The 10,955-nt window shown below is 38.3% G+C and overlaps 1 protein-coding gene across 1 annotated transcript; it reads right to left on the reverse strand.

Annotated features, from left to right (window-relative positions):
- Window positions 1-1,354: 1,354 nt before the first annotated feature.
- odad3 (outer dynein arm docking complex subunit 3) lies at window positions 1,355-10,912 on the reverse strand. The gene is made up of 13 exons (XM_014971989.2): window positions 10,020-10,912; window positions 9,738-9,850; window positions 8,938-8,964; window positions 8,603-8,794; window positions 8,294-8,395; window positions 5,950-6,075; window positions 5,594-5,716; window positions 4,719-4,865; window positions 4,432-4,592; window positions 4,164-4,320; window positions 3,927-4,076; window positions 2,871-2,958; window positions 1,355-2,761 (listed from the first exon to the last, which is right to left on the reverse strand). The coding sequence occupies exons 1-13, from the start codon at window positions 10,096-10,098 to the stop codon at window positions 2,652-2,654; spliced, it is 1,575 nt and encodes a 524-aa protein (XP_014827475.1). The 5' UTR covers window positions 10,099-10,912; the 3' UTR covers window positions 1,355-2,651.
- Window positions 10,913-10,955: the final 43 nt, after the last annotated feature.

Genomic DNA, 10,955 nt, shown 5'->3' on the forward strand with positions numbered 1-10,955 from the left:
AAACACAATTTAAAAATGAACTTGGAAAACATTTAAGTAGGAGCTGTACTTATGATATGAATACATATCTCACTGTTCTGGGCAGTTATTTTCTTTTAGGTGAAAAAACTTAAATTTCAAAACATCAATTGATGATTAAATAAATATTCATAAATGTGATTTGAATAGGGAAAATAGATTGGAAATGTAAACATTACATAAACATTCATGAATAATTATTTAAAAGTTAAAACATGGAATAACTGAATGTGCAAATATTTGATCAAAATTTGTGTTAATTATGTGTTGAAAGCATAAATCAGTAAGTGTCTTTATGTAATTGTGTTGCAGCACGTCATTCATGTCTACCTGTCCTTCTGCAGACAGGGACAACACTGCCACAGGTGACAGAAGCTGGAAAATATTAATACCTACATAATTATTTTGAGATGAACGCACGATAAATGGAAACAATGACTTGTTATTTAATTGTACATTTAATAAATAAACAGAATTCTTTATTAAATGAATACATCTAACACCTCTTCACAAGGTCTAGCAGTAGCTTGGATTACCTTTAGCCAGCCTGACTATCGACGAATGCAGGATCAAACAAAGAGTGCACAAAAGACGAACGAAACACAAACTCTGGAGAAACTAATTTTAGAAAAGAAAAATAACAACAGAATTGGAGCGAACATTACGCCACAGCTGCTTTATTGTCACCTTCCTTACGTCACAGACACACACCCACACACACACACACCCACACACACACACACACTCACAAAGAGAACCAGGCACCTGTTGAACTGCTTGGATCGAAGCTTTATTTGGCCGCAGCTGCTGGGTCTACGTGTAAGATGTTTGCTTTGCAACTAAAAACAGAAATCCCCTCTGGCGTAGGTCAGACATTTGCGAGGTCAGAGAACAAAGGTGAGCGCCTGACGTTCAAGAGCCGGCTCCAACAACACGTGAATTCTCTGAATAAAGCTGCAGAACTCAGCCTGACGTGTTGCACGTAACCATGCACCATATACCAGCGGGTTCTGATTCATCCTAATGAACAATAGAGTCTGAATATGTCATAGGTGTAGGCTTTCGTGGCTCTGCGGCGTCATATCTGCAATTTGAAACCTAGAGTATTTACAGTGAACTGGTTTCAGTCACTAGAAGCACAAAAAAGGACAAAAACGTCCTCGAAACTTGACTCTATTCACCGTGAAAGGATTCATAAGTCGGAGCAACCTTCTGTCGTTGACTCCCAGGAGGCAGAAATGTTGCCTGGTGATAGGTGGAAGTTATCTGTGTTGGTGCAACACCCTCAGCAGCACACGGCTGTTGTCAAAACAAAACTGACACGACAACACACACACACACGGATCATTTAATGAGGATCACCTGATTTTCGGTGACGATGCCGACATGTACAATGAGACATGAATCATTTTTGTTAGACTTTTTTAGTATTTATAGCAACTGAGGCATGTTTAACACATTGAATTGTTACAAAAACATTTTAACTCCTGAAATTTTTCCTTTGTTTTTACGCTACAACCACAAACTCCAATGCAATTTACTGGGATTTAATGTGATACACCTACACAAATTAGTGAATAGCTGGAATTACTTTTACCATAATAAAAATTTTAAAAATGTGGCATGCATTTGCATTCAGCAACTTAGAGTTGCAATGCCAGCATTGCAACTGAATTTCTGTCTATTTTTCTTTGTGAAATAGCTCAGGCTCAGACAGATTAGATGTGGAGAGTTTGTGAACAGTGCTTGTCAAGTCTTGCAACAGATTTACAATAGATATAAAGGATTCTACTGCACCTTTGGTTGTTTGTTAAAGGGGCAGTATTATATATTTTCCATGCACAGAGTGGCATTTTATAGCACAATCATATAACTACACAACTTTGGGTTGTAAATCAAACCTGACTTAAAAGAAATTTGACTTTACAATTTAACGCCTTGAAATTGTGCCACTGTCTCTTTAACAAGCTCTTTCCGACATGCCGCCTTCACCGCCTTCTCCATTAAGTCTTCAACATTTTTCCCAGTGCTTCCCTTCAAAGTAGTTCCTATGATGAGCTCAGCAGAATCGCAGTCCCACCAGGTGTTTTCACATTGCTGACTGGGGTAGCTGTGGGGGAGCGGCGGTTTTTGAGGCGAAAACTCGGATGGAAACCGCGTTTTCGGGGAGGAGCTTCGAGGAAAAGGCGGGGCTTTGTGAAACCATGCGTTTCTGCAAGCAAAATGATTGCCATGGGAGAGTCAAGGATTTCTCATGAATGAATCAAAGCAACGCTCCATTTAATTTGTTTACATAAATACTGCCCCTGTAACTATTGTTTACCCGCTAGAGGGTATGGAGGATTGCCATGTATTAGCTACATTACCAGCTTCTCTGGCTCTGCTGAACATGATGATTATGACCCTCACGTCAACGCTTTCCACACTGTGTGAGGACTGTGTGTTGTGACAGTGCTAGTTTTCCTTTACATACAATAATTATGCGTGCAGCCTTATCCGACTTGAGTATATTCTTCTGAGCACGCCATTTCTCACATTTTTTATTCGGAAAAACAGCCTCACCATGTGTCATTTTCCTTCTACTTCACAGTGGTGCAACACTTTGTGTTGCTCTTGTTACTTTGGATCAGGACTTATTTTTTCCAAGGCTTTTTGCTCAAGTTGTTTTCAATGAGGAGCTGAGACTGACGCTTCAGGGCATCTCGTGATATGATGTCAAGCTCATCCTCTCTGATTTCACCCTCTGTGACACAAGCATGGACAGAAAGAGACATTTACATGGTGTGCGTGTGTGTGTGTGTGTGTGAATGTGCGCGTGTGAGTGTGTGGTTGTGTGGATTGTTGCAACCCACCTTCTTTGCCGATTTCCTTTACTGGTCTGTATGGCAGTTGCACTTTGGTGTTGGTCTTGGGAAGCCTCCCTTCAATCGTGGTGTAGAACTGCAAATAATGTTGAAGTAGGAAAATAAAAACAAGTGTTTTGAATTTGTTTTTAGCTTTCTTTTTCTGTAAAAGCAGCCTTTTTAAGACTAAACAGACTTTATTCATTACAGAAAACTGGTATTCAGTATTCAGTATCATACATCTTTTGAGAATTTTGGGATTTCATTTACTCTAGTGACTGGGTTGATGTTTTTATCCAACGTGCCTTACAAATGACAACATAAGAATGAAGGTTACAACCCCAAAATGGTACCGTGAACTTTCTGTCTTATGACCTGATAAATTATATGAATCGACCCCATATTAGATTTGAGCTAAATCCAATAGCCGATATTATTACGACATATATCATATATATTTCCCTACATTTCTGACACCATGTAAAAGCGACCCAGATGCCTTAATCCTGTGCTGCATCGTAATCACTGTCACATGACAGGACAACTAAACATGGCCAACCTTATCCCTGAAACACAAGTGGTGACAAACCGGAAATAAGCATGTGTTGTAAATATCAACCCAGATTTACTTATTGGACCAGTGTCGATCTTGTTGTGGATATAGTGTTGATTATAACCGAATAAAACAACAAAGCTGTTCTGGAACCACAAGCTTGTAACTTAGGCACAGATACTTAGGAATACCTCAGAAAAGAGCCGCATGTGGAGCTTTCCTTGTGACGGCGTTAACGTTAATAACTAAAAACCTGCTAGTTTTATGAATCTTGACACAAAACCTGGTCCCTGAATTGGAAGCTTAGGCAAACTAACCAGTCGGACCTGAGTGATTCAACGGTGCATCATCATCAGCAGCTCTAATCAAATTTTGTCATCGCCTTATCTGATTTTCCTCCCAGACAGATTTGTCTTAAACAGTCTCAGGAACTGCCAGGCAGGTTTATTTTCGTACAAGGAAAAGTGGTTTCCCAAGTGCCGACTATTTCTGTGATGTAGTCATACACTTACCTCATCTTCTTCTATCTCCTTCATGACAGAGGCCATGTCCTTCCCTTCAAGTTCCTCTAGTAAGACCCACAGTTTTGCGCCACACTGGTTCAAAAGCTCCAGCACAAACTCGTCTGAAGTTGGGGAGGATTTGAAAGGTTTGACCTCCGTCTGGAAGAGGCAAAAAATCAGAACAAAAATGAACTGCACCGTTAGCCGAAAGGTTGACGTAAAAGTCGAGTGGCATCTGAGATTTACAAGAGAGATGTCCTGCAGTTTCCCTGCCAGGTGCTCCACTCCGGCTCGGATGGCGCCGAGGGCCTTCACGTTGTTGGCAAGGCGCTCTGCGTCTGCGTCACGTCTCTGTAGCTGAACCTCCAGCTGCTGCTCACACTCCTCCAACTTCTTTATCTCACTAATAAAAAGAAAAAACCGAGAACCACTTAACAAAGCTCTTTCATGCACAGGTCGTTTAAATGAGGAGAAACATAAACAAGGTGAGGGATCTCTTGTGAATCGGTTGCACCTGGACAGCTTAGCCTCCCCAGAGTATTTCATTTTATCAAACTGTTGCCTAAGCAGCTCCTTCTCCTCCTTCAGCTTCTCCAGGGCCTCTTCATTCTGTTTCTTCAGATTCTCTAAACGTTCACAATTCTCCTTCTCTGAGGTAAAATGCTCCACAACATCCTGCGTGGATGACATGGAAGATTAAAAGAATAGCATGCATGAATCTGTTTTTTTTTTTTTTTGTTTTTTTGTCAGGTTTACAGTGTTTTTTTTTTTTTTTGTTTGTTTTGTTTTTTACATTTATACCTGCAAATCTGAGACTCCGGTGGCTTCCTTGAGGTTCTTCAAGATCTCCTCATAGATGGGGTTGACTTTCTCTTCTTCAGGGACGATCCTGGTGCTTTGCTGGGCCTCGCTATCCAAGTCATCTGCCTCCAGAACTGTTCTCTGTGCCTGCAGAAAACCAGGGTCAACATACAGATACAAGTTCAGTCCATTTACCATTTAGATATTAAAATAGCTAAATAGACAAATATTTAAATGTCTTTTTTTAAATAAGAAAATACACATTTTATTACCTAAAATGCAACAACATAGCGTTCCTTTAGTGTACACTTGATTATTTGTAGCAAAGGATAAAAAATATATATTCTAACAACATGTGAAAAGCTCAACCTTTTCTTCTTGACACAGCATCAGCACAGTGCAACACTAATCTGTCGATTAACCAATTAGTAATAGAATATCGTGAGGTTTGTTATTAATAGGACTTTTTCTTAAAACTGAATTTGAATCAGGTAAGGCTAAAAATGCCGCTTGAGGAGTTCTGGGTAGAATATATATTTTTATTGTAAATGCTAAATGCATATATTTTTGGCAAAGTTTTGGATTAATTGCAGGTCGGAGAGTGTTGTTCTTTTAGGAAGTGGCCTTTTTTTGAACCTGCATGCTCCGTTAATTGATTACTAAATTAGTTGACGATTATTTTAATAATTGATTCATCACAATTAACTTGATTAATTGCTCCAGCCCTAGTGCGGACAAACCAAAATCACTTATGCTTAGATGACAAGTAACTTTTTTAAAAATATATATCCTAAACTTATCTGCATCTAAATCTAAATTAGTGAACGACTTTTAATGGGACCATTCTCCCGAGGTAAAGAATATTTAGATCTCACCTTTTTGTCAGGCTTTTCAGTCTGAACCTTGCGCTGATCAGCTTTCTGCCTTAACCTCGCTATGTTACTTTCTCTCTCCTTGTGCTCTTTCAACAGCTCTTCCTCCAGCTGGTGTAACTCAGCCTGATGGACCCCAGACAGAGACACGGTTAAAAGGATTAAAAACAAGAAGGACCAGGGAGCTAATAAAATAATTCAACATGGCAAAAATGTGTCATAAATGATCTGACCAAAAATGGATTTGCTGACCTTGATAAATGTTAGAAAATCATCACTCCTAAACAAGGTGAAAAACAAATTTTGGACAAAGAGAGAATAATATATTAATATATTTCCAGATACATTTGGTGCTTCACCTCAGTAGTTGTTTTCGAGATGTAAGCCTCCATATTTAGGCCCTCCAGGTTGTGAAGCTCCTGTCTGTACTTCAGCAATTCCTTTTCTAAGTTGTCGATCTGTGCTCCGTAACTCCGAAACTCATCCTGGTTGGTTGAAATGGAAAAGCCACGTGAAACCATGCGGAAACAAAGTGCAAGAAAGGAGGGTAACATATGAAAAAAAAAGGAGAAAGCATCAGATACTTCATTCTCAAATCATATCATGTCAAGTTAAATCCTCAACAATAATACTTCTTATGTGAAATGTGAATGTATAAACTCTTAGAGTTCCAAAAAATAGCTTAGTGGCTTTCACCTCATCAGTTTGTTTGAACAGTTAGGTCCTCTAATCATTACAAAACAAAAAAGGATAAAAAGTATTAAATTCCACAATTTACAGAAAATTACAGAAAATAGAAAATAATCTCTCAAATATTAAGAGATAATTTGAATTAACAAAGACTTTGAAAATTTTGTTAATTCAAATACACACACAAACAGTTGACTAAAACGACCCCACAACAGAAGAGGTTAAATAACAACAGGTGAGGAGCATAATTTTGGTATTAAAGTTATTGATGTTAATAAAATGGTACATGAATTTCTATAATTACTTGTTACAATATCACTGAAATATTAATACATCTGAGGAAGAGCTTAAATTACTATCGCTTTGGTATAAACTCAAAGCTCGACATCCTCTGTGATAAAGATTAAAACAAGTATCTGGTTTGTTATAAGAATAAGCCCAGTCTGTGATAGTTCACTCTGAAAAAAGAAGAACAAACAAAAAAAAAACATAAAAGTATTTGTTTCTCACTATCTTACTACACTATCAGACTGTATTGTGCCTGTTTTATATCAGCTAGTACTGCTAATGTTTGCTAAAAGTCGGATTAGAAATCAGTTATTAGAGAACTTTTTAAATTTCTTAAGCTCAGAAGCCCATAAGATCCTGGCTTTGGTTCTGATTGGCTTAATTTAGAGGAACTCCATTGGGCGCATCTTAGGAAAACACTTTAAACATCCAGCTTCCTCGTTTGCCGTCACGAGAAAATAAAAGAGAAATGCTCGGCTTTGCGAGGGACTGGTGCACTTCAGAAAATAGACGGGATCCTGAGAAAAGAACATAATGTGGAAATATTGAAGGAACATCCCCAAACACTTGAGAAGTTTGAATAGAAAAAGATGATGAAACATCTTATTGGCATTAAATAATGTATTAGAGTTCATTTCAAGCACAGGAATTCAGCCTCCTTGCTCTGGACGTATCAGCTCCTCATGTATTGTGGTGCTGACAAAGCCGCTCAGGGAGTGTAGATGGTATTATTTACAGAACACGGTGTTACTGTGGTGACTATGCATTTTTATTATTCAGACAGATAATCAACAAACTGGGTCAGAAAGTACTGTACTACTGTGGTCTTTCACCTTTAGCAACTAGTCCTATATTAAAAGCACCTCTTTGCTCTCCAGAGCGGCACATTACCCATCCTTTGTTGCGATGATTAAAGTCTTAACAAAAATGAACCGCAGACCAAACAATGAACGAATGAGCTTACAGTCAAGCAGGTAATTCATAAGGGACTATTTGTCGCACCCTATAGGTTTCCTATGTTTCTTTTTTTTCTCACACTCAGGTGTTCCAGATCAAATATATTTTGATACCGTACAACAACCAGCATAAACACAAAACGCCGTCTTTAAATAATGATCTCATTAATTTTGGGGGGGAAAAAAAAGCTATGGCCCTTTGTGAAATCCTGTCCTTATTAAATTACGAATGAATGTGTTTACCTGACTCAAACTGAATAGATTAATACTTGACTTGTAGAAACAAGAAATCACTTAAATAGAACCTGGTTGGAAACATGAAGTAGGCTAAAATATCTTACGGAGTGTGAGTGATCCCTCACACCCCGACTGCAAAAAATTCATGAATAAATGAGAAACAAAGTTGTATAAATAACATTTTTATAGCTTTAAATGCAAATAATAATAATACACCTGATAAGAGGGAGTGACCCACTTTAGGTCACAGGTGATGTATCCAGGAGACAACAAAGGAACCAAGAATATCTAAGAAACTGCAGGCCTCACTTCCCTGGTCATAGCGTCAACTCCAGAGTGGTACTTTTGTTGCTATGTTATTGTTGCCAACGGTGCAATTACTTTCTCACGTAGGGTCAGGTCAGTTGCGCAGCTTTTTTCCCTACCGTGTCTTTTCCAGCTAATGAGGATCGCTGTCAAAAACCACCAACTGCACGTAAACAGGGCGAAACAGAAAGTGTGTCGTTAAGAAGGCGCATCGTCATCTGCCTACCTGCATCTGTGCCTTGAGCTTCATATTGATCTTCCTGCATTTTTCAGCCTCCTTGCACTTGAACTGAAATTTATCCAGACGGTTCTCCAGCATACGAAAATTCTGAGGAGATGCCCATAAACAAGCAACAATCCCGCTAGTAGATCTAAAGAGTATGTTGTTAATATACAGTAGCTGCAATGTCAGTGTATTCAAAATGAATATCGCAAAGAACATTACGAATGTCGGCTAGTTCAGTTGATTAAAAGCCGATAACCATTGCTACTGTTTAAAGCTTGACACGTTTTTAGAGATCAGAGGGTAAACTACCATTGCGTCTTCCTCTAGCTCAAACTCCCAAGTTACAGCAGACGCAGGTGTCCTGCTCTGATCCTGGTTCCTTCTCTCTTCTTCCATTCTAAGCTCATCAAGGCGCTGCTGGTACTTTAGGGTGGTGTGGGCTAGAGCATCGAGACGTCTTCTTCGGAACAACAGCTCTTGCCCTAGTTTTGAAATTGCTTTCTGAGAAAAAAAAAAGAGATCAGTTTTTGACGGGCAAATACAACGCACAATTTAAAACATTTAACAGCTCTTAGATGTTTTTGAAACCAGAAATATCACCTATCAAGCATACTTATTAGTGACATAAAAACTTTGCCTCTCACCTCTTTTGACAAGTTGTGTTGCTCAACCTAATTTAAAACACACAGAAATTTGTTTTAATTTTTCATTAGCATTTTATACATTCGCACAAGCATCCACACTTGAACTAGTTCTAACCACATACTGCACAAATTTACATGAGTGAAGTACAAAATACTTTGTAGCACGACCTTAATACAGTTTGTTGCAGCAAGTCTCATTACAGTATGTCTGAACCGGCTAGAGACATGTAGACGTTGTTCAACATCTCTTTTGCACGATAGCTCAAGCTCAGTCAGGATGAGATCAGAGCATCTGCAACCATCCACTTTCAAGTCTGTCCACAGATTGGGTATAGGTTTCAACTTTGTCTAGGTCTATTAGTTCTGACACATGAATATGCTTTAATCTAAAAAAAAAAAAATTAACATTGTAGCTCCGGCTATTTGCTTAGGGTTGTTGTATTGCCGGAAGGTAAACCACCATGTCAGTCTAAAGTCTTTTGCTCCCTCTATTTCATGCTAGGGATGTGATGTTCATTTTCCTTTTGCACATTGTCGAAAAGTTCAGTTTTAGTTTAGCAACTTTTTCCAGATGCTTGCTGAGTTCCCTGTATTGATTGGTAAATAAAACTGAAATCAAATGGCTGACATTGTACTTCTGGATAACTAAACTAGAAATTAGCACAAATGAAAAAAATACAATAAAAAAACGACTATTTATTAAGATATAGTCTCTCAGTAACACAACATAATCACTGAAAAGAACAACTGAATTTATGTTTAAGGCTGATGAATAGGATACATCTTAGTGAAAGGATGACCTGCGCCAGTTCTTTGTGCAGCTTCTGGTTCGCCGGCCTCAGTTGGAGGATGACCTCATGGTTCTTCTTGATAACGGACTGAGAACGCTCATAAAATGCAGTCCCTTCGCACTCTAGTGGACACATTTAATAATAGCAGCAACAAAGAAATGTAAGCACTGTAGTCATTCACGTTTTAAGTTAGCCTAATTAAAAGTAAGACGTCAATGTAAGCTAGCAGCGTTAGTACCAAACATGAAAACAGCTGAAAACCCAAAACCGTCAGTTAAGTCACAAACTTACCCAGCAGCTGAATTTTATCTTGAAGCTCCGCTTTCTGTTCCTGCAGTGACAGTCTCACGTTTGGACCAAAAGACAACATTTTTGAACGCTAATTTTGGACCTAGTTTGTAAAAACTGTGGGAGTTGACTCAACTCGAAGCGGCTTCAGAGGGCTGTACTGTTGCTTAGCAACGTGTAAACGAAGACTGCGTTCATCCCCCCAACCTTTATTTAAACAGAATATGTACAACAAATCCTAGCAACAAGCACCAAAGTATGCACGTAGGCCCAAAAATATAACTTCGGCGGGTTACAATTGAAATTCAAGGCAAAACGTCTTGGACTTTCGCATTAATAAAGTGGATTAATAGTTAGATATATAGGTAATTTTGGGTCTTGGTTCAGGAAATGTAAAGCTGTGGATATCTATTACTAAAAATGTACAGCAACAAACTTTTTTTTAATTGGAGGATTCATACCAAAAAAAAAAACAAAAAAACAGAATGAAACGGTAGGTCCATATTAAACGTCCTTTTTTTTTTACAAACAAGAATGTGTCTTCCCAAAATAAATTTGTTTCAGCTGTGGCTGGCGTTAAAGCGCTTTATAAATGACGTTGTAGTTGATGAAGACTATGACGATGATGATACAGTCCCAAAAAAGATAAGTGATGGTCTCCTCTGTGCTGTAAAAAGCACTAAGAACAGAAATATTCCTTAATCTATGCTCAACAGCAGGAACAAGACATTAGTTGTTTCTTCTAAAGCCCTTACTGTATTCAGCCAAGTTTAGAGAATAAAGAATGGGTGTCCTCAGAGTCCAGGACTGGTTGAAAAAAACTTTTTATACAACTGTCTAATATGAAACAAAAAAGCTCTGGTAAAGTTGAATTGTTAAGATAAATGAGCTTTGATGAAGTTTTTTGTTATTAAAAAACAATGGAGCCAACACAAAATG

The sequence above is a fragment of the Poecilia mexicana genome, unplaced genomic scaffold, assembly GCF_051168715.1.
Source record: "Poecilia mexicana isolate PSO_F unplaced genomic scaffold, ASM5116871v1 scaffold_1, whole genome shotgun sequence".
In the NCBI taxonomy this organism is placed as follows: Eukaryota; Metazoa; Chordata; class Actinopteri; order Cyprinodontiformes; family Poeciliidae; genus Poecilia; species Poecilia mexicana.